Consider the following 24,471-nt stretch of genomic DNA (forward strand, 5'->3'; position numbering starts at 1 on the left):
TACTCAACTGGTATTCTCAAACAGCTCCTCTTATTCATTTTAATTCGCGCGTTGAGGTTGACATCTTGACATTCAGAACGGGAAAATGTGGAAATCAATTACTATAAAGTATGTAAATATGGTAAGAATTTAACTGGACCATACAAAATCATTTGTTCTAGAGAGTTGGCTTTTGGATAGGGGTGTCAATCAGTTTTTTTGAACCGGATTTTAGCAAATCCAAACTCGGCATACAAATTATATGAATTTTTGGATTTTGAACTTCTGGATTTCGAGCTTATATTGATGGGCTCATATTAAAAGGCTCAATCTCAAATCACGCTATTGTATGAGTTTTGGATTCAAGTCTGGAGCATAATTTTAAAATTATGATATTTTAAAATTGCAACAATAGCCGCTTAATATTTTCATAATTTGCCCCCATTTTGACCCCAATATCTTAATTCTCATTCAAAGCAAAGTAGCATTTTTTTTTATGTGTTAACAATTAGACTTTTTGATATAAAGTGAATACTAGCCTATTTAAAGTAGTAATCTTTCCCACCAAAATGGTATTTTTGTTAGGATTAATATTCTATATACTGACAGTGTATATACTTTTACCATCAGATACATGACACATAATCTAAATTTGAATTTGAAACCTAAATTTTGCATATATGTCATGCATCCAACCGTGATAGTGTATATAAGATTTGCTCTTTTTGTTACTTAAGTTTTTAATGGAGAATAAATTGGTCATTTCATTAATTACTTGGATGAAATTAATTTTTGAATTATTTTTAGTTGACAAATGGTGTAAAGTGCCTATTAAAATACTTTAGAGTGTAAAGTGAAACTAGTACAATAGTTCGTTGGGGTTTTATACATTTAGTCCTTATCTATAATATATATTTTATAATTATAAATTAATACAAATTTATATAAATTATTAATATTTTATGTCATAATATTTATAATTATAATTTATAGATATTATTATATATATTTTACATATGTAATTATATTCATTTATGGGCCGAGCTTTAATCGAGTCTGAGCCTAGGACAACTCAACATCGGCTCATATTTAGTTCGGGTCTAATATTTAGATCCAACTTCTGTCCAACTCAATTAAAATTTAGACTCAGTGAGCTTTTTTCCAATCGAACGGATCGAGTTCTGGTTAATCCGACCCCATTGGTAGTTCTAGTTTTGGATTAGAGGCAAGTATTTTAGGAAATCACTCATTAATGTTGATATCAATTTCCGTGGTGGAGATTTACCACATTATCTGCATTAATGTTCTAGTCTATCATTTATGTAGAACAATCCTCACGCATTTGTTAAACATACACCTAATTGTCTTACCTTATCAGTGCTATTTTATAACCTGTGTGATGTGTCGCATAAGAAGATTTATCCCTAGTATTTTGTCTTTTGTTTTGTAAAATTACAAGAAGTGTAAGAATTACAACTCGGTACTCAACCGTGAGAGAAGAAACTCACATATACTAATAATTAAATTGAGGATCTTTTAATTTTTTTTTTGAAATCTCAACCTTGATCCCTGGATCAAGATCAAGTATTTAACTATCTTCAGTAAGTAAACATCTAGCCAAAAACAGAAGAAAAATGTTATTCGCGCTCCATTTTGTATTATTTGCACTCTCACCTTATATTTTATCATATCATATTGTCTAATAAATAAAAATTATATAATTAAAACAATAGTGGAAGTGTGATTAATACAATTAAGAGTGCATATTACCCTTATTTCTGAGACACTTACCCATATGCATCTTACCCTCCATATAATGAACAGTTCGAAATTATGATTACAATATCTGTCAATCCATTTTTTTTTTTTTTTTTTTGAGACTTACTCTCGTCAAGGGCAGTAGCAAATAGTACGTCTCTATCGAAGGTCCTGTCTTTGCCGGTCGATGGACCCGGACCCTGCATGCCGGGCCGATCGGGGAGATTATCAGAATAATACAATTGGTGACAAGAATTAATGATAGAAGTTGGAGAAAGTTACGGGGGAATAAAAGTCACGGTCCAATGCCAAAAAGGGCTTAGTAGTTAACAATAATGTTGTCACATTTTTTTTTTGCTTTGAGCATAAGGTATTCCTGCCCTCAGTGAGACTAATCCCATATGCGTCCACAAAATTCAACTTTTACACGAGAGTAAAGGTCTGACCCGAAACTTTTCAATGTGGTGACCACATGTAGGAGTCGAACTTGCGACCTTGCATTGACATTAGTAACCCATGACATTAAAAGGTGCATCAGTTACCCGTTAAGGAGCCCTCAATATGTGAACCTTTTAAAGTGTGAAATTAAATTTGGAAAATATATAAACGCAAGAAAACGAATAAACATGAATCCATGAAATAATAGATTAAAACGTAAATTAAGGGTATTAATGAGTGTCTTCTTTGCACTGATTAGAAAGATAAAAAATCTCCCCCTATTGTAGCATTCTCGAGTTAGAACTTGCAAACTCAGTACCCAGACGAAAGATACAATGGTACAATTCCAAAGCATAATCAATTTTGCATTTGGATTTTTTGTTTTGAACACTCTTAGCTGGGATTAGGAATGCTACAGAATATCGATAAAATAATAGAAATAATAATGTGTGACTTGGTTGACATTGCTGTTGCGATCCCATTTAGGCATTTACTTGTATATTCACCTTTCCAGTTGAAAAAGGATCAGTGAGGTCTTCCTCCGAAGTTAATCCTGCAATTAATAACATATAAAAAAATAAATAAATCTATATGTCTTTTCTGTTATGTGCTCCAACAACATAGAATAAGCATACTAAAAAAAAAGAAGAGAAAGAATGAGTGCACAATACAAACATAAAATTATCGCCTATTCTCTAAAAGTCTGGACTTTTGCAAGCAAAATTTCCAAAATTTTTACGTTTTTCATGGACTTATTTTTCAATCAACTTTTTATCTCACATACATCAAATTAATATAGTATATTTTTTTTTATAAAATTTTCAGAAAATAACAATCCAAATGGGCTCCCACCTCTTAGAGCAAACAATAGGAAATGAACAAAAAAGGTACATGGCTCCCACCTATTAGACCAAGCAATACAAGATTCCAATCTAAAGCCCCGGTGCGCATGTCTTAACTCCAATGACTTATGTGAATCATGGTGTGAATTGCAAGAACGTTGCGACTTTTGGATCATAGACTAAAGGATGATAGGACAAATCCGTGAAAAGCCTGCTAAAAAAATATCGACGCGTTACTTGGCAGTTACGGGGAAGGCCTTTCAACACCTATATAAACTTCCTGTTCATTTTCCAAATAAATCAACTCCATGTATGAGCGTTCTTGTTGGGGCGCTGGGCCGGGCCGGAGTGGGATTAGTCAGGCCGCCTTTACGGATTTGATCCGGACACCCACTCCGTCGACAAAAAAAAAAAAAAAAAAAAAAAAAAAAAAAGAAGAGTACGAGCGTTCTTGGGTGTAAATTTTTTGAACCGGTTATATTCCAGTTTCCCAAACTCAAAGAAATTTTAGAAATAATTTCAAAAACTTCCCTTGAAGTTTCTAATAATTTCACTGCCCTCCCGTAAGATTTTAAAAGTTTCACTTACCTCCCCTATCAATCAGTTGGGGCCTAATGCTTACATCACTAATGGCTAAATGACTATTACCCTTATAATTTAGGATAATTATACATATATGTGAAGGAAAAGAGTTAACATTTTGCTAAATACATTAACCATAATTTGGATTGTAAAAATTTAATTAATTTGCTGTCTAAACATAGAGCCAATATTAGGTACATCTTTTTAAATTTTTATATACTTGACAAATAAAAGAAATTAGACGTAATTAAAAAGTTTACAAACTAAATTAACCATAATTTGAAATTTAAAAAAAAAATCTAATTTAACATCTAAAAGGGGATCCAATACTAGGCATCCTTTTTCCAAATTATGCACTTGATAAATAAAAGGAACCAAAAATAAAGAGATTTTAATTATGTTAATTTTTCTTATAATTGCGGTGATAGCAAGAATCTTAAGGTATGGAAAAAATGTTTTGTTAAATTTTGGAAGTTGTTATTTTTTGTTATGGATAATAGAAATTTTTTTATTGACCATGTATAGCAATGGCTCCATAAGTAAATTAACAAGTTAGATCAAATATCTAATATAACTAATACAATAGTTAAGGGGCACTTTTGGCATAAACAAATCTTCTCATATTTGTAATTATTTTTTTATTGTTGCTTTTTTTAAATTGGACTAAATTGTTACAAGAAAATTGATTTCAAGGGAGGTTAGTGATATTTTTAGAACCTCATGGGAGGGCAGTGAAACTATAAAAAACCTCAAGGGAGGTTTCTGAATTATCCCTTTTTATTTTTGTTGGATTCGACATCCATCATTAATTGATTGAAAAATCTAAAGATAACTCTGATATGCTATAGAATCGTAGTAGTAATATAGAAGAAGAGGACCACCACCGTTGATAAATTTTTGTGTGAAAATGTTTAGGACAAATTGAACTATTGGAGAGGCTCGTAAATGCAAGGGACAAGCTATTAATTTCTGCTAATTCAGATAAATAAAGCTGTCCGGCATTCAATTTATTTGACCCCGAAAAGTTCATTACATTACTACTGTAAAATACTCCTCTTTCTCTCTCTCTCTGTTCCTAGTCACGTGATGGTAGGAAAATCGTTCACCATTCATTTTCATACTTTATTGTTAAACGGGGACCACATATCCCGCCAGAGACACAAGAATTTCCCCCTCGATCGAAAGCAATACTACCATTACGCGCACATCAACCTCTCAAGGATGCTTACTGGACTCATTGGAAGCAGACCAGTTAATCGTCGATATGCATTGAGCATGACCATATTGGCATATTCTATTCTACTACGTGCGTCCGTTGTGATTGATATACATGCAGTTGATTCTCGCTCGTGAGTCTGTTCAACTTCAACAAGGAGCCGATGGCCATAACTCTGCTCTTTTCACCTTTGATATGCTCTCAACCACTCCCGTTGGTGAGACATGTCCCATCACAGTCACCCTCTTGCTCTCCAGATCAATGCTGAACGATGTTACCCCTAAAAATCCATAAAGATACAAGTATATATTAAACCTCAACCTCAAAAAAAAAAAAAAAAAAAAAAACCCCCACAAAGTGTACGTAGAGGAAAGAAGACATCAATTTTCTTGGAAAAATGGTGACCGAGATACAAGCATGCAGGATCTTTTGCTTTCTTGCGGTCCAATATCTGACTTCATAAAGCAAAACACCGCTATAGTATATATGTGACAAGTGACCAAGACCAAGGCCATGCATATTCCAACAAATAAATGAATAAATAGATGCTCAACCAGTCTCCTTCAGCAAACGTTTGGAAATGGAAGTATACTACAAAATGTGCACCAATGAAGAGTATAATTGATATGACATGCTCAATAAAAAAATATATGACATAGATTAAATCTGTATACTTAATTTTATGTGCATGGCGTGCTATATCTGTGGTAGTTAATTAGCTTTCCCCTCACCCACACCGCCCGCCTACGTGCGGAACTAAATATGCATTTGAAAGCCTGGTTGATAAACAGTCTTATCTCACGATTAAGCAATAATTGCATGTCTTAGCTAAATCCATCCGGCCTGCTTGGTCCTGCAAGTTTGATCTATACCTTGTCTTTTGGGTGAGAAAAAGAATCTGATTCAACACTTCAAGTTCGAAAAGGATATATAAGCCATATCATCTTTAGTCAAGCAAAATAATCTTGGATCGATTCAGAAAAGTCTTTAGTCAAGCAAAATAAATTTGGATTCAGAAAAGATCGCAAGTATACGTAGGGCTCAATAGCATTGCTTGTGAATTCATATTAATTCTGCAATTGCTTCTTATGTATAATATCTATCAAGGATTTTCTTTCTTTTTCTTCGTTTAGAGATATATGACAAAACTCTAGTAAGGAAACAAGTGTCGCAATCAGGAAGTTCTAGTCGTTAAAAAAAAAAACAAAAAAAGAGTATATACCTTCCATTTTAGATAAATGTTTCTTCACTTTACCAGCGCAGCCTTGGCAATGAAGGGAGACTCTCATGACAACCACCTGCCACGGCAGAATTAAGAAGCAAGAAATACACGTGTTAATAACTCAGTGTTCTTCTCTCTATTGTAATCTAAGAATTAAGTACTGCAAGGTCTTTTAAATTATGATGCATGCCCATCTAGAAGAGCAAGTAGACGGTTAAAAGCACTAATCATCATAGCGTCTCCCGTCAACTTAACCTGGAAAACCTGATCCCTTTCTGCTAATGAAGAGACTACTTGGGATCGGGATGCCTTTTCTGGTTGATTCTCGACTCCGAAAGATGGAACAATAGCTGATCTGAGAGTAGCTGAAGCCAATCCACGGCTACGAGCACGAGGCTCCACCATGCGACTGTGCTTTGTGCTATCGATCAGCCTTGCATGTTCAGCCAAGGTTCGATCGGATTCAGGCCCCCTTCGCACTATCACAGACAAGGGTTCGCTTGCCATGCACACTGCTGTAGCAGCTGGAGATTGGCACATGAAACCCCTCATATTCTTCGCTGCCTTCATGTTCATTTTCATCATATATTCTTAACTTGCATATGAACTGGTGCCGCTTGGGAAACTTGTAGATCCTTAATTTGCAGTTATGCAGATTTTTGAAGCCGTTCTGAAGGATATATAATAGGCCAAACCAAGAGAATGAAGGCTGAGAGGACTAATTGGCGAAGGTAATGCAAGTACGTATAGTGAGAACTGCTCACTTTATGACAAAGTTAATTCTAGCAGGAGTTGGATGACGGTGCTCAATTCTCCATGCAGTATACCCATGTTTCGGATGTAGCCAATACATAACTTGTCGTCCTCTGTAATGCAATGGATGCCCTACCCAACTGGTTGTTGTAGACAACGAACAATTTGGTCGAAGTTATTACGTTGAAAACGACTCGTTCGGGATAGGTCACTTTGTCGAAACCCAAGGGTTACTGAACATTTGATGGGGTAAACAATATATAATCCCCATAAGGTTTTACATAAGGTCAGATCACTCTTCTAATGTTTCAAAATATTTATATATATATATCCCTTATAATTTTATGTAAAATGAAAAATAGACGGAATGCATAATCAGTTCCGACAAATATAGCACATGCGCTCTAAAGTGTAATGAAATCATAATATCCACTTAACACCTTATGATTTGCATAATTATCCAATTTGCTCCTTAAAATTTTTGCATTTATCCACATGATACCCCTATAACTTTGTACAAGGTAGCTAAGTTATCATTTGATTTAGCATTTAAGTAAGAACACTACTGATATTTCAATTAATAATGTTACATAGACTATTTCAGTTAAATATCCAGTTTACAAGACTATTTCCGTTAAATATCCAGTTTCAACTTTACATGAAACTATGGAGAGGTGACGTAGATATTTTGAAACGTTAAAAAAATTATATGGCAATAGATAAAATCACAAGGAGTCATTAGTAATTTATCCTATAAGATGCGGTGAGCTGAGCTCTTCCCATGAACTCGCACTTCATCACGACTTGAATGCAAAATGCCGCTGATGGTGAACTCACACGAATTATTTTCATTTACTTGCCACTTGGAAGCAATTTTTCCCCCATTTGGATAAACCACGCGTTCACTTGAGACATGATCGTCTCCAATAATTAGAACTTTTTTTTTTTTGGAGCAAACATTGACTTTTCAAGGGATAAGAAAAATCAGCTTATACGAATCCAGCAAACTAATTTCTTGCAAACAAAATTCAGCTAAGACACTGATGTGGTAAGAACTTTTCTTTTTTGGATCTTCAATCATGAAAAGTTAAGACCATGAGATGCATGTACTTCCAAATATACTTTTATCTTAAGCAGCATTTGGTTGGGCACACTCTCGGACGGACAAGGGCCACCGTCCTTGCTGCATATACTGCTTGCTCGTTAATTTTACCACAAAAGAGATAAAGGTTCTAAAGATTTTCGGGTATCTTGAACTAGCATCAAACACGTATCAGAAGGACTAGCACACTTACAGATAATGGAAAATTACACGTACAAAATGTACAAAGGTGGGCCAATTCTTCTAGGACAGACTATGACGGTCAAAAAGAATGAAATGTACAACAAAGTTCTCAGTTGAGCTGCAACTCCAATAAATAAGTTTACCAAGTTAAGGAAGAGATTCCTCTCAAGTCTCAACTGCCTTCAGAGCTGATCAATTGGTGTATCAGACCATCTCCTTACAACAGAACCCAAGTATTCTACCAAGTCAGTTGTCAGTCAGTCTTGAACCAATTCTGGAGCAGTACGACTAAATGCATACTTTGCATGCAGCACCTGCTTCACACAAAGTGATTTTATAAAAATAAAATAAAGAAAAAAGAATATCAAGACTTGTGGGTCCGGGCATCAAAATAAGTATCAATATAAACCAGACCGTAATTAGTTCTTTGATGTGAGGGATACAATCACCTTAAATGCACTAATAAAAGGAAGTTTGATGGCAGTGATTATGAAGTAATGGCCAAAGAAGGGGGTCGATGAAGGTAATTAACTCCACAGTTTCATCTAGTAGATCTACATTTAAGTTTATAAACAAGAAATTAGTAGCAGTGGTAATTTTTGCTGTCAACCACTTGCTTTGTCTCAGTGTTGCCTAGGACCACCATATAAAGCAGTGAGACTCCAGGTCGCCATCAAGACTTGGTCCAGGACATTAAGTTTTGCCTTTGACAAGAAGACAAATGGGTAGATGAGAGATCAGTTCTACAGCTAGCTAATGATAAGTCCATCAGTACTGCTTCACTACTCCGTGGAATTGCACTGCCATGTGAAGCTCTGACCACCTAGCTGTTAAGTTCCTTACCTTGTCTTCCCATGCTTGCAATTCCTAGGGACCATAGGAAGTGGTATAAATTTCGTTTGCTCCTTACTGCACAAACTGGTCCACTGCTGTGGTTAGCTACCATATTATTGTGGAACAAGGACTTCGAGGGTAATGCCCTTATCCTAACTAGTCCTACAGCTCAGTGGGCTTACCGCAAGTTCAGTAATAAATCTACCACTAAAAAGTGAACTGGAAGCACTGCTAATGTGAATACTCTATTATTGATCTCATTTATCTGTAGGTGAAACTTTATCTGTAGTGGTGAAATTTATCTGTAGGTGAAACTTAATTCTGTAGGAAGGCAACTTGTGAGTTTGAGGATTTAGTAAGAATTTTAAAGAGATTCAGTGAAATTGTCCTTTTTTTTGGTTTAAATTCAAATAAAGAGTTTTAAGTAAGCTTACACCAAAATTTCAGAAAAATCCAGCCTAATTTACCTTGTACATTTTCAGTGGATACCATCAACCATAATGAACAAATGGTGCAACTTTAACCTGATAGTGTTTGAGGGAGACAAAGCTGTGTTATGGCAGCATCACCAAAGTAGACAGTTATTGCCTTCAAATGGCCTCTGACTGTATTTCCCTCTATCTGTGCATAAAAATTTTTCTCAGTAACACGTGATTTATTCACAAGTAGATAAGAATGAATCAGTTCATGAAAATTAATCAGGTAAAGCTAGTACCTCAATATCCAAAGGCGGTGAAGACAACCAAGAAAGTTGCTCCACTTCCAGTAAGTCTACATTTCTGGGTAAGTACATGATTATATGAGGTGTTATTTTTTGTGCAACTTGAAACATGGAGTGCCTGCACATTGATAAAGTATTAGCTAATGGCTCTAGATAGAGGTTAGAAGCAAATTTGACAAGTGAAGAATTATATCATCTCAATTCCACGAAGATCTTGAGCTGAAAGGCCAAAGTATTTGTTAATTCAGAACAAGTTCTTCTTATGCACATTTTGATTAAAAATAAATCAAGAGGAGTAGGAAATTCAGAGAGCCATTTAAATAGCAAAAACACGCATAAACAACCCATAGTATCAGAAGTCAGTAAAACTGAGACATAAATTTGAAAACAGTTGGCAGAGAAGCAGCATGCCCTATACCCAAATTATTATCCTGACAAGTTTATAGGACAAGCGGCACTCAAGTTTATTCAACAGAAATTAGAGGTTCAAAAACAAGTATTATTCAGGCCAGAGGACTTCAGAAACTTGTATAATTCGTTGGTCATACATCAATTTTCATATTAATTTGGAACAATCTTACTCCAAACAATCATACCAGAGATAGTCTCTATACAAAGATGAAGCTGATGAATGACAGACTAATATTATGAGAGGCATCTAAACTTATTGAATCTAATATCCTCTATAGTGCTTATTAAAAGACAAAAAGGTAGCAATACTTCATCAAAAATTAAAAAATCAAGTTATAAGAGAGGTTGGACTGAATGAACATGATGTTGCATCAAATACGACGCAAAATTAACTCCAACCTTAAACTCGCATTTTATTTTCAGCAAGGAAACCATCTCAACTGAAACCATAACCATCATTTCAAGCAGATAGAGTTGATCGTCTCTAACCAAGATCATGCATGATATATGTATATAGTATTTGAAAAAAAAAAGTTCAGATACAAAACCACCACCACCTACCCATCTTTTGGCTTCAGTGAGTCCAGAGTAAATTTCTTAGTCATCTTGTATGATGGACCTCCCCATGGTGGTGAAAGAAACAATACATCTCCCTAACAGAGAAAATATTGATCATAACTTCGAAAAAACAGCAGTATAGGAACAAATATCCATGAGAACTTGATAAAGGCAGACAGGTCCAGCAAAAAACTGATAACTGGAACACGTATCCATACGCACATTAAGAGTAATAGTTCAATCTACTAAAGATGGAAAAACTACAGCAAACTCAATAAGATCAGGAAAGTTTAGGTGATGAACTTAAAGTTTGATACAAAATTAATGTTTACTTATTTCTGATTGTTCCAAGATTCCAGATAATTCCAAAAAAAAGGAGCAAAAGTCTATAGCCCACTATCATTATAATTTTGCATTTGATACATCTTTCTGGCTATCAGTTTGAAGCCACCATACCTCAGTCTAAAAATATTATCAAGTCCAAGGTGAACCTCACTGGAGGGTTAAGTATCTCATATGATTAGCTATCAAAAGCAAAAGAAGTTACCAGAGTGTTTTAAGAAAGTTCCCAATTCATCAAAGAAAATTCCAAGTTGTTGCCTACCGAGAGAGTTAGTATATTTCTCAAAAGCTCTCTGAGTTGACAGAAATATAAACATGCGGTAGACCATGGAGCTTGTTGTAAAAATCAGTATTTTGAAGCAAAAAGAAGCTTTTATGAAGAAGAAGAAATTCTATTAGTAGCATTTGGCTTGGTCTAGTACATTGAAAGCAAAGATGCAAAAACAAGCACTTGGAAAATTTAGTTAGACATAAAGTCCAGGCCAGTTTTATAAAACTTTCTTTACCATTGAGAAATAAAACTAGGATTCTTAAAGGTTTTTCAACAAGTATTTAACCTAAAAAAGAATCCCAACTTTAAAGCAGACCCTTCAATCACATTGCAATAAGCTCTCCGCATCGATAATTCATACCCAAAGACAGGAAACCGAATGCAAGAGCAAATACTTGAAGAAAGAGGCCAAGCCTAAACATAGCTGTTTAGAACAAGAAACAACTAACCAATCCCTAAGAATAAAAGACTGAACCATGTAGCTTTGTTTGTAATAGAAACAATATTCAACCTCAGAAAATGTCCATGAAGCATAATCAAATAATATCAACTGCATACCTAGTATTATAGAAAGAATACCTTGAGGGATGGTGCCAGCTGAAAAAAGTCTCCAACAACGAAATCGATGTGGTCTTCAACACCATATACCTTGGCATTGTTCATTGCCAGGGCAACTTTTTCGGGGTCAATGTCAATGGCAACTACATGATCACACCTAGAATATGCATGCTAGCAAAGTGCTACTTCAATACATCAAAGATGTTGTGAATACATACAAATCTTATTAGAACCAGTTACACAAATTCACATCAGCATCACACATGGCAAACCACAAATTCATCAGAATAGTAAATCTTCAACCAATTTTTTATAACCCAAAAAACTCTCCAAAGAACCAATATCATCTGAAGAAATCCAGTTTCTGTTCTTGTTAGCTTCAGCTTTGGCCAAAGCTGGTTATGAAACACTTGATTCTAATATTTTTAGAAGAAAAAAAGGGACTTTAGGTGAAACTTGAAACCTCGTTTACGTTTTCAAAGTTTTGAAAACCGAAGAAGAAGCTGTTTGCCAAAGCTGCCAGTGGAAATCAACTTTTGAAGTTCACAACAAAAGCTAAAAAAGCAAAAGTCATGCGCGAAACATAACACCTCAAAGTAGCTTTTAGCTATCAAAATGTCGATGATCAGCTGATTTAAGCTTAGTATTTTAACATTCCAATAATTAAGCTTTAGAAGAGAACACTAGTCTACGCAAGTCAAACTATCCAATGCCAAGAAAAAGGGGGGGAAAAAACTTACACTCGAGCAAATTGAATGGCATTACCACCTACGCCGGCGAAACAATCGATGACGACACCGGCGCCGGTGCAACGCTGAGCATGGCCGACGGCAATCTCCTCCGGAGTAACGGAAAACCAGCCTTCTTCGTCTAACTTAATTCCTTCATCATATCTCCAAAATAAATCGTACCTCTGAAGCCAGTACTTCTCTACTAACGGACTCACTCCCTGTGTTATTTTTTCCTCTTTCAAAACTCTCTTTTTTGCCTTAATTCTCACTGAAAATACAGCCCAAAAAAAAAAAAGAGTAAGAGCTAGAATTCGATATTCTCCAAAAATGGGGCGGGTGAGTTAAACGTAGTTGCACCTTTACTCTTGAAAATCCTGCGCTTCTTCCTCCAGCGTCGCATTACAATTCCAGAATCCAACTATACTAGAACAGAACCGGCAACAATTCTGGATTTGATTTTTCTCAGAGGCAGAGGGTAAAGTTCTCCGTCGAGACGGATAAAATATCAAATTGACTCAAGTTCAAAACTTAAAGGACTAACAGTGCAAATCTCCCTTGAGTAACAGGAAGAGCCGAGGTTTTGGCTCTCAGGATAACTCTTCAAAACAGGTATCAGAAACCTCCCTCGAGAATTTCTCCCTCGAGGTTTCTCTTAATATTACTTGACACCCTTAAAATTTAAACAATATCACTTACCTCCCTTAATAATTATAGAAAGACTACATTAACCCTCACTTTGTACAAAAGTCACCTTCTTCTCTCACCCCTTTCTCCAACAGCTTCTCTTACTCTTTTTTATTAACATAACACTCTAAGAGCCAAAAGGCGTTACTGTTCATTTCTTTTGGTCGTCATCACGTGCCATAAGCATGCCTTCAGTATTTGTTTTTTCCCCGCGGTTGTTAGGGTTAGGGTTAGACACACAAAATACGTTTTTCCTGACTTTCCTTTCCAAAACCTCGCCGCCGCCGCTTCTTTCCTGTCTTTCCTTTCCAAGATTATAATGCCAAAATCTTCAGTACGTTTAAGCCTCCTCGCTCTTTGCTTATTTTCTTGTAAGTTTGTAGCTTCCTTACTCTTAGTTTCAATGCCAAACGAGGAGAGAATAAAAAATTATATGAAAAGAAGGAGATGGAGATTTCAGAAGCTGGTGCTAGATCCTCCAAAGCGTGTGGCCAGCATCATTTCTAGCTCAAGGTTTGGGACTTTGGTTTAGGGTTTTTCTTTGCTTTTCCCAGATTTATAACATGTTTTTGGGACTTTGATTTAGGGCTTTTCTTTGTTTTTCGCAAATTTATTCTCTTTCGCTATATTTTTTTTTTCTCAGAAAGCTCCTTCATTCTCCGTTCAAATCAGATTATTTTTTATATTATTGTTCCTTATTTTTCTTACCTTTTTCAAATCAGGTGGCTTTTTTGATGTGGTTGCTCTTCATCTTTAAAAAAAAAAAATCTGCAAGAAACTGTTTATCCTCCGTCAATTCAGGTAACTTTTCTACAAGACCTCCCTTTGCCCCCATCTGTTTATTTTCTTATGTGCTTATCTTTTTCTTTTTCCTTTTTAAAATGCATAGAAGCCCTTTGAATTGGAATGTGCGAAAGTACTGATGCGTTTCTAAAGGACCTTTGAAAGATTTATTTCTATGCAGCAAACTGAACAATATGAGGCAAACAGAAATCTCTAATATAAAGTGCTTAATTTCTATGTTTTATTTATTTTTTTCCCGTACTTCTTTTTTTTTTTTTCTTTTTGGTCAATGACATTTTTGGGTTTGATGGAAGCCTTTGAATATGATGGCAAGGCTTCTCCGAAATGCTTCTTCTCTCGGATGCCTCTGTTTTTGCAACCTCTCTCTCCGGTAATTTCCCCACCAAACCAGATTTTGTTCTTATTTTCTTTGTATTTTTGGAGAACAATTTGGTTAGGATTAATGATAGGTAATGGCCCGTTGTAGAAATTTGAAGCATTTTTTAAAAAAAAATTCAGCTTTTTTCTCAAATATGTTTTTCACAACTTTGGTGAGTTTCAACGTTTTTACACTACCTTGTCTTGTTTGTATTCTTTTGAAGTTATAGGTGTAATATAGTGTTTATGCTTGTTATTAGCAGTTGGAAGCTGCAAATCATTTCCTATCAATTACGAAAGCCAAATGCTTTACTTTGCTAGCTTGCAGAAGTTGTTCCTTGTTTTTAAAATTATTGAACTTGCATATTGTATAAAGAAAAAGTCTTTTGTTTGATACGTTTTCTAACATCATTTTTCAGTTAGTACTGCTTTTCTTTTTTTATTTTGTTTCTCACTTTCTTCACGAGTCATGACATGAATTTGTTGTTTGTTGATGCAGACTTTATAGGAAAGTCTTGTTAGGGCATACACTCAACTCTCCTACTTTTCCTCCAAAAGGTACCCGAAGTTTATTTTCCTGCTGAACTGACTTGCATTTGGTCTTCATGCCTTCTTAACTTGGTGATCACTTTGATAGGTTTCAAAAATAGATTAAGTAAAATAACTTTTGCTTATGAAGTCTATCTTTTTAGGCTTTAGCCCCTTACCAGTACCAATTAAAACTAATGCATATATTTGCTTAGTGTTTGAATACTTCAAACATCATGTTTATTTAATGTGACAGTTGCATGTTTTCCCCCATATTTTGGTTTTCTGTTCACTAAAAAATTATAAAGCACCCAAGTATGCAAGTGTATTACCATATTTTAGCCTTGTACCTCCCTCCTAGAGTATTTTAACATTAAATGCATCATTCTTAATGTAAAAATCACTTGAACCCTTTTCCCCCATGTGATTCTTTGAATTAGATGAGTTCTTTTAAGTATAGCCCTTTTGCTGAAATTTGTTGAGTTTGATATTTTTTACATTTGGCTGGGATTGTGTTATTCCTGCTTGAGAGTACCTACTTTTTGCTCTTTCTGCAATAGAAAAATATCAATTGTTTTTTCTTTTGCTTCATTAGTTCATTATGAATATAAGTAATTTTTTGTATGGAAGGTAGAAGAAAATCCAAGTCAGACGTCAAAGAAAGATTTGGTGCTCAAGTACTATCAGATCACTGCATCATTTGGAAAAGGTTCTATCATGTGGCTTGGCCGCTCTGCCCCTGTCAAACAAGTTCCAGTTGTGTCCACAGGTTCATTTGCTTTGGATATTGCATTTGGGATTGGAGGACTTCCAAAGGTTTATGTGTTTCTTATGTTGCAATGCCAGATGTTGATTTTGAATTATTGTTTCAAGTGCACTAAACATCTGCAAATTTCTAAAGAATCATATTGACATCGTTTTAGAGTGCAAATATACCACTGAAAGGACCTCTCTCTATCTAATTGGGACTTCAACTAATAGTTGCTGTAATTATTCTTGATTTGAATATTTCCATTCTGATTTATCAGTATTTGCAGTTTCCAAACTGTATAGCAAAAGAAAAGCTTTGTCTTGTTCTTGAAAACCTTCACTGGAATGGAAGCTTTTAAATTACTTTGTATCACTATTGGTTTCTGTTAACCTTATCATTTTGTATCACTATTGGATTTGTTTGATGTAATTGGAGTAGTGCATTTTGGCATCGGGAAATATTAGTAGTTCCATAGCCATGGGAGATGTTACCATCCCCATGCAATTCACTCAGGCTGGCTTATGGGATTGGCTCAAAACTTCCATTTCTTGCTTTTAACATGAATACATGAAACTTTGTTATACATCTATTTTCGATTGATTTACATGAATCTTTTTTCTTAGCAGAAACTTAATGTGACAATCGTGACAGGTGATTTTACTAAATTGGATTTTGACTCCTACAATGGGCCTTCCAGAGGATATAATCAATTAGGGAGCATTGGATACAACACTGAGTAGTTCTTTTCGAAGTTAAGAAAGCAGCAGTTTCACATAAGCAAGAATTGGCTTAGATAGCATACACTCATCTTGAGGTATAGGACTCGATACAGTTCCTTCTCTTCTGTGTTTTTCCTTTTCTTTCTCAATTGAAGATTAGAAGTATAGGACTTCTTTATGATCAGTTGCATTTGTTTTGTGTTTCTGGAGTCTGAAAAACCTTAGCAATTATTAAGTGTCAAATATTAAGTTTCAATTATTATAGCATAGAAAACTTCCCTATAAAGGCTTCTATACAAACCTTGGTTTGCCTTTATAGGTACAGAAATATCCCTTCATGATTTTATAGTTTCTTAATACTTCTTATCATATGCTAAATGAAGAATTGAGCTATCAAACCTTAAAATTTTCAGTCACAAAAGATTTTAAATTTTAGATCTAGAAAACACATTATTCTTAGATGAGAATATCTCGAGCTTCTCCAAGGATAAAAGCAACTATGCAATCTAACTTACATGTCAATGCCTCTAACTTTTGGAATGGAGTATTGTTTTAACATAACAAAAAGACGTCCTCCCTATACTGAATAAGTTTCCACTTTGTTTTTTCATTTCAGGATCATTCCATTGACTTTGTGTTCTGCCCCTTCCTTGCTCCCCCTCCAAAAAACATAATAATATAGTTGCTATTTCAATATTTCACTTTTACGACAACGGAATGAGTTTCATGTTGGGATATTTTGGAGTTAGAACTTGTCGGATTTATCTTTCAGATTAGAATCATTTGTTGCCAGTTAACCTATTTCCAATTTCTTCCTTTGGGTGACATACATGGATGGCCATACTGCAATAGATTGCATTTTGAATTCTTTTAACTTCAATTTTTTGGAAATAGCAGAATAGCTAATTTATCTGCTTTGGTGGAATTATGAGTTACCATGCAAGTTGCTCTAACTTGACAACTTATAAGATGCTTTATTTCTGTTTTCTTTGATACATAATAATGGACAAAATATATATCATGCTTCTCTTAAGAGGGGAAAAGCTGGTTTAAGATTTTGTATGAATGTTACAAGTTTTAAAGCTGTCGAGTTTATCTTATTTGTTTTGGGATCAATCAATGTCTCCTGACCCATTTCCAGTTTCCTTGCATTGGTGACGAGATGCATTGCTAACTGCAATGGAATATATACTAAGATTTTATCGTTATAATTTCATGATTAGGTTGTCGCGGGAGAACTTAGCAAATCTTGCCATGGGCACAGCAGAGACAAAATTGCTTTTGGATAGGAGAAAGATGCATTGTGCGTTTCAAGCTCCATGCCACATGCTTTCTTTTTTATCAATGTAATTAGTTTAAGACAATTCTTTATTGAATTTATTAGAATCTCTATGTTATAGGTTTTTTTTTTGGTTAATCTGTAACTAAACTCCTTCAAACACAAACAATTCCATTAAATGGATCCATTTTGAATATGTACAAATCATTTTATTACACTAGACATCTGCATTTTTGTTCCCCACCATGCTAATACGCGGTTTATGCATTAAACTAGGGAACTAGGGTAAGTAGGGACATGGGATCGAAAAGAAATCATGTATCCATGGCATCATACATTTCACATCTAATATATTAGTATTTCTGCAAATTTCAAATCCGTTTGTATCTGTAAAACATTTCCTTTTCCAAAACAAGAGAACAACTCGGTTGCCGGATTATCTTGTTACATTTATCCCATAATTTTCTATTGTTAACTGATCTGTATAACTCCAATATTAATTTGTATCTAAAATTACTTATCAGATATCCCAACTACTATTTACTTAATTTTAATGCTTCTATGGGCATTTACGTTCTGTACTCCACCGCGCGAAGCGCGGTTTATCTCTCCTAGTTTTTCTAAGATGACCATGCGGTTTTCATTTGTAAATTATAGTATATTAAATTTTGTTTGTCTTGTATTTTTTGTGATTGTGATAGAGTGTGGTATGATTTTTTTTGTTTATTTTGAGTTCATTTTTATAATAATTAATGCAATTTAAAAGTTTGGGCACGTATTGAAAATAAACTAATATATATATACATATATAATTCATAAGAAATTAGTTTTGAGCATAAAGACTTATATTGATGCTAGTATATTTCTTTATAAATTTCTTTTTTATCTTTTAAATTTATATTTTTATGGACTATAGCATTGTGACCTCGTAGTACTACTAGAGATTGTTTTTAGGTGATGGTTTCTTAGATTAAACAAAGTGACTTTGGATTATTTTTATTTAGCAAGTATAAGGACAGTTTAGGATTTTTAAAAATTTGAGGTTTCGGGTATTATCCCAATAGGGAAAAAATTACCGTAAAAACAATTACTGCATCTTTTGGTAGAATAAGTTATCACAAAAAAAAAAGAATAAAGATAAGGGATACAAAATAATAAGAACCAGCAAGTAATGGAAAATGTTCATAAAATTGTTAAAGCGCATATACTAAATGCCTTTTTTTTTTAGGGTACATATACTAAATGCCTTCAATTGTACAAATTTCATCTCTATGTTTTACAATAATTTTCACCTCACAATATCAATTATCTTCAAGTAACATATATATATATATATATAATGGTGGGCCAAGCAAATTTCTTTAAGTTGCAACAGACTAATTTTCATCAGTAGTATTCATTTTGTTATTATTTGTATTTTATTTGATTTAGATTATGTAATATTATGTTATGGAGTTCAATTAATTACATAAAGAATAATTAATTAAGTATGGATTATTATGATATCTTCGCATTTGGGGTATCGCATATTTGTTTAATAATTGCATAATTATTTTTCAAAAAATAACAATATATTATTTTTGAGAGATAGAAAAAGATATATTGTTCAAACTTAGAAATTAATACTATTATTTTTTAGAAAATAAAAAATTCAAAAGGTAAAATATTTAATGAAAGTTAATAACTTATTTTTTAAAAATAATGAAATTATTTTTAAAAAAATTACTTTATTTATTTCTAAGATATGAGTTATGCATTATTAAAATAAATATTTGATTTAATTGTGGATCCATGTTATTTCACCTTGTGGAGTGTAGTCCATTGTAAGTGAGAATATAATAAAAAAGGAAAAAATGGAATGCTAACGCAACATGTGAATTACATTCTAAATAGTATAAACCATTATAGATGCTCTTGGTGGATGCTGTTGTTGGTAATTGCGTGGCGCTATATTTTATATGGTGCGTTCCGTCGTTGTTGAGCTGGCTACAGGAAATGTGTTCATTCTGACGTTGCCTTGCATCCATTTAAAATTTTAGTTGTTTCCTTTTGCTCTACTTCGTTCCTGCTTAGACTTAGGGCCATTTGTATTCACATGCAAACATACTACAACTGTCACCTATAAACATACGAGTGTCTTACAAACTAAAAATATTTGGCACTCATGCAAGTATTACAACCACTTTCAATTGACACGTCATGCATCTCAAATCACTACATATCCAGACAAGTAGCTGGCATTCCATTCAATTCTTTCAATAAACGTTACAATAAAGATTAATAAATAACAATTTTTCCATACTAACTAAGCCCTGACATGCCATTTCAGTATTGCCATGCCACACTCTTCTCATAAATAACACTAAAATTATACTTACTAAACACAAACCTAGGCATTGGCATGGCACCCCAAAACTAGTATATATATATATATATATATACATGTTTTATAACTAGGGAGGGCTGAATTTCAAGAAACTGAGAAGGAAGAAGAGGTTTGATATAATAGATGCTTCTGGACTTGCTGACAACTACAACCACCAAAGCATTAGAGTTGGTGCTTAGCTTGACCTACTATGGTTATAATATCTTGATTTCAAGATGTACGTTTTTTAAAAAATTAAAAACTTTGGTGGTTAATATATACAAAATTTCCTCAAAGTGGTACCGTTTCTTGTTCAAAATCAATGGAAATCGACTTGTTTCGCAGGTTCAACACATCATGTGCACCAAATATCCACATTTAAGTTGGGGGTGAGTTTGCAGAAATAACTTTTTGTCTGGCTTTTATCATCTAGACTTTTCCTATGCCAGATTAATTGGATACTCTTTAGAGTCCTGAGGATGATAGACTCGAACTTTGCTTGCTTCCTTTATTAACAAAGAAAAGACTCTCTCTTTCTTTCTTTTTTTGTTTAACTACTAAAGTGATCTTGCTCAACCATTTGGCAAGCCTTGTTAACTAATTATAAAAGTCAAGATGAGAATAAAATACTTTGTCTAACTCCTCCTTCAGAATTCAGAGAGAACCACAATGGATATCAGGGCCGTCCAAATGAAAATTTTGATGAAGAAAAGTTTGAAGACAATATTAATAGCTCCATTCATTAAAGATTAATCAAAATTAAAGACAGTCTGATCTTTTGAACCAAGTCAAGTCATCTTTTCAATCTATTTTCCTGTTTTATTTATTTATTTTTGATGTGTTTGTGGTCGCGCGTTGAACCTGATTTTGAGCTGTCGACCTCTTTGGCACGCCCTCTTACCCAATCTAGACGAGCAAGTTGGCGGGTGGACAAAGAAATTGATGTCCAACCATTGACTAGTAGTCCTTTAAAGGAAATTTCACATCAATCATCGTAGTAATTGTATTGTAAATCTATGGGTCCGTTTGGATTAGCTGTTTTTGGGATTGTTTTTCAAAAACAGCACTGTAGCATTTCGTTTTTCAAATACAAGTCCGTTTGGATTAGTTGTTTTTGGGGTTGTTTTTCAAAAATTATATAAAAAACTTTTACTGAAGATGTTTTATGGATTATTTTTAGATGTATTTTTAAAACATGTTTTCGAGTATTTTTATAATGTATAATTTTTATATTTTTATAACAATATACAATTATACAATTATAAATATTTATATAAAAATATATAAATGTATTATATTATATATAATACATAATATAAATATATTTATAAATGTATAAATGTATAAATTATAAATGAATATTATATAAATGTATAAATGTATAAATTATAATTTTTATATTTTTATATTTTTATATTTATATACATTAATGCATTTATAATACATTTATAAATAAATATATTTATACTTTTATAAATAAATATATTCATATATTTATATATAAATGTATTATATTATATATAATACATAATATAAATATATTTATAAATGTTTAAATGTATATTACTATAAATATATAAATTAAAAATACATATTATATAAATGAATATTATAATTTATAATTTATAATTTATAATTTTTATGTTTTTATATTTATATACATTTCTGCATTTATAATACAATTATAAATATTTATAAATAAATATATTTATATATTTATGAATAAATATATTTATATATTATTATAAATAAGTAAGTGTATTATATTTATAAATAAATTTATATATTATATATAAATAAATAAGTGTATTATATTTATTTATTTATTAGATATTATATTTATAAATAAATATATAAATGTATTATAAGTGTATTATATTATATATAATACATTATATAAATATATTTATAAATATATAAATGTATATTATTATAAATGTGTATAAATTATAAATGAATATTATATAAATGTATATTATAATTTATAATTTTTATGTTTTTATATTTATATACATTTATGCATTTATAATACAATTATAAATATTTATAAATAAATATATTTATATATTACGTATAAATAAATAAGTGTATTATATTTATAAATAAATTTATATATTATATATAAATAAATAAGTTTATTATATTTATTTATTATATATTATATATATAAATAAATATATAAATGTATTAGAAGTGTATTATATTATATATAATACATAATATAAATATATTTATAAATGTATATTATTATAAATGTGTATAAATTATAAATGAATATTATATAAATGTATAAATTAATATATTATAAATACATATTAATATTATGTATAAAAGTATTAATGTAATAAATATAAATGTATAAATTTATTAATATTATGTATAAATATATAATTAATATTATGTATATTAATATAAATGTATTATATTATATATAATACATAATATAAATGTATATTATAATTTATAACTTTTATGTTTTTATATTTATATACATTTATGCATTTATAATGCAATTATAAATATTTATAAATAAATATATTTATATATTATGTATAAATAAATAAGTGTATTATATTTATAAATAAATTTATATATTATATATAAATAAATTTATATATTATATATAAATAAATAAGTGTATTATATTTATTTATTTATTATATATTATATTTATAAATAAATATATAAATGTATTATAAGTGTATTATATTATATATAATACATAATACAAATATATTTATAAATGTATATTATTATAAATGTGTATAAATTATAAATGAATATTATATAAATGTATAAATTAATATATACTAAATATATATTAATATTATGTATTAATGTAATAATGTAATAACTATAAATGTATAAATGTATTATATTCTATATAATACATAATATAAATGTATATTATAAATATACATAAATATATATATTATGTTTAAATGTACATTTGTTCAATATATATAATATACATTATGTATATATTAAATATATATAATATATAACATTTATATAAATGTATAATAACATATTTATAACATATATAATATATAATATTTATATAAATATATAAAAATATATTTTATATATAATAAAATATTTATAATATGTATAAATAAATATATTTAAATTAATATAATATATATATATATCCTATACATAATTGAAATATACAAATTGAAATAAACATATTAAATATGTATTTGGAGTTGTTTTTGATATATTGTTTGGATATGGTGTTTTTGGAGTTGTTTTTGAAATACAAATTTACTGTAGCATTTGGATTGTGAAAAACAGTTTTTCAAAAACAGGCCCAAAAACAAGAATCCAAACGGACCCTATGTTTTCAGAACCGGACCAGATATCAACTCGATCGAACTCAGGGATCAGGGGTCAATGGGTTCAACCGGATTCGATAGGAGTTGATTCGGATGACGTCATAAATAAAATTTATTTAAAAATTAAAATATTATATGTAAAATACTTAATAACATGTTAATATTAATAAAGGTATATACATATATAGTTGATGTTTCAAATATATTTAATAAGAAAATAAAAATAAATTAGAGCAATCAAGTAGCAATTTATATTATTTAATAAGTATTAACAAGTTTAGAATTAAAATTATGGATTTCATTGAAAAATAACACCAAACTTTAAGACAACATTTATAAAGTATGAAATATTTGAGATATGTTAATAATTTTTAACAACTTAAGAATCAAAACATCGTATTAAAAATATTCTGACCTTTCAAAAAAAGGTAAACAAAAAAAAAGAGACTGGGTTCATTTTTCCAGTCAAATCGGGTCAAAACCCAGCTTCAAACCTGGGTTTTGACCTATTTGACCGAGTTTTTGATTTTTCAGTTTTTAGGATTAACTCGGACCGGCCAACTGATCGGTTCTCGATTCGATCGATCTAACCGGCCGGTCCGATCCGAGTTTAAAAACAGATTTGTAAAGCCATTAGTCATTTCTCAAATTTCATCTAATGCAAAAGAAGGGAAGGAGTGCTTAAGTTTTTTTTTTTTTTTTAATGTGATGTCTACAAGATATAAAAGTAACAAGCATGGATACTGTTTTAATTGCAATTGATTGTGGACCGATTATTAGTGTAATATTGGCCAATTTAAGGGGCATTTTGTTAGATTAATGGCTGTTGAGTTGTCCATTTGTTGGAGATTGCATGGTGCCTCATTGGACCGGTTATTGGTTTAATGTTGGCCCATTTAAGGAACTAATCATTCCTAATTAGAATTAGAAATATATGATATAGAATCAAATAATATAAATATATATAGGAGTGTAAAAAAAAGAATTCCAAAATGTTATTTGAATTCAAAAATGAAAAATTTAACTAATTTAACTATACTAAAACTACTTCCTAGCTAATAGTAGATGATAATTAGAATTTAATCGAGTGATAAAATAATCAAAATTCTATATCGCTATCGTTGTGCTCTATAATATTCAATAAT

The 24,471-nt window shown here is 31.6% G+C and overlaps 3 protein-coding genes across 15 annotated transcripts; 1 reads left to right on the top strand and 2 right to left on the bottom strand.

Moving 5' to 3' along the window:
- Positions 1 to 4,711: 4,711 nt before the first annotated feature.
- On the bottom strand, positions 4,712 to 6,859 carry LOC113731698 (uncharacterized). Its single transcript, XM_027257094.2, has 3 exons — positions 6,293 to 6,859; positions 6,038 to 6,113; positions 4,712 to 5,095 (listed from the first exon to the last, which is right to left on the bottom strand). The coding sequence occupies exons 1-3, from the start codon at positions 6,620 to 6,622 to the stop codon at positions 4,965 to 4,967; spliced, it is 537 nt and encodes a 178-aa protein (XP_027112895.1). The 5' UTR covers positions 6,623 to 6,859; the 3' UTR covers positions 4,712 to 4,964.
- A 1,170-nt stretch (positions 6,860 to 8,029) lies between these two features.
- Positions 8,030 to 13,142, bottom strand: LOC113731699 (uncharacterized). 3 transcript variants are annotated; one of them, XR_003458581.2, is made up of 7 exons: positions 12,859 to 13,142; positions 12,511 to 12,769; positions 11,792 to 11,927; positions 10,603 to 10,694; positions 9,625 to 9,748; positions 9,377 to 9,530; positions 8,030 to 8,389 (listed from the first exon to the last, which is right to left on the bottom strand). XR_003458581.2 is itself a non-coding variant. In XM_027257095.2 (7 exons), the coding sequence occupies exons 1-7, from the start codon at positions 12,899 to 12,901 to the stop codon at positions 8,364 to 8,366; spliced, it is 777 nt and encodes a 258-aa protein (XP_027112896.1). In that variant the 5' UTR covers positions 12,902 to 13,142; the 3' UTR covers positions 8,030 to 8,363. The 3 variants fall into 3 exon arrangements, 2 of the variants coding, with proteins under 2 accessions (XP_027112896.1, XP_027112897.1); XM_027257095.2 differs by having other exon boundaries at positions 9,434 to 9,530; XM_027257096.2 differs by lacking the exon at positions 12,859 to 13,142 and having other exon boundaries at positions 9,434 to 9,530; positions 11,792 to 11,941; positions 12,511 to 12,645.
- A 167-nt stretch (positions 13,143 to 13,309) lies between these two features.
- Positions 13,310 to 17,845, top strand: LOC113729717 (DNA repair protein recA homolog 3, mitochondrial-like). 11 transcript variants are annotated; one of them, XM_072079672.1, is made up of 8 exons: positions 13,310 to 13,698; positions 13,908 to 13,986; positions 14,075 to 14,191; positions 14,283 to 14,359; positions 14,846 to 14,904; positions 15,509 to 15,690; positions 16,252 to 16,439; positions 17,568 to 17,845. In XM_072079672.1, the coding sequence occupies exons 4-7, from the start codon at positions 14,292 to 14,294 to the stop codon at positions 16,363 to 16,365; spliced, it is 423 nt and encodes a 140-aa protein (XP_071935773.1). In that variant the 5' UTR covers positions 13,310 to 13,698; positions 13,908 to 13,986; positions 14,075 to 14,191; positions 14,283 to 14,291; the 3' UTR covers positions 16,366 to 16,439; positions 17,568 to 17,845. The 11 variants fall into 11 exon arrangements, 8 of the variants coding, with proteins under 8 accessions (XP_071935773.1, XP_071935771.1, XP_071935769.1 ...); XM_072079670.1 differs by having other exon boundaries at positions 14,075 to 14,167; positions 15,505 to 15,690; positions 16,277 to 16,439; XM_072079668.1 differs by having other exon boundaries at positions 14,075 to 14,167.
- Positions 17,846 to 24,471: the final 6,626 nt, after the last annotated feature.

This window comes from Coffea arabica, chromosome 2e (genome assembly GCF_036785885.1).
Source record: "Coffea arabica cultivar ET-39 chromosome 2e, Coffea Arabica ET-39 HiFi, whole genome shotgun sequence".
In the NCBI taxonomy this organism is placed as follows: domain Eukaryota; kingdom Viridiplantae; phylum Streptophyta; class Magnoliopsida; order Gentianales; family Rubiaceae; genus Coffea; species Coffea arabica.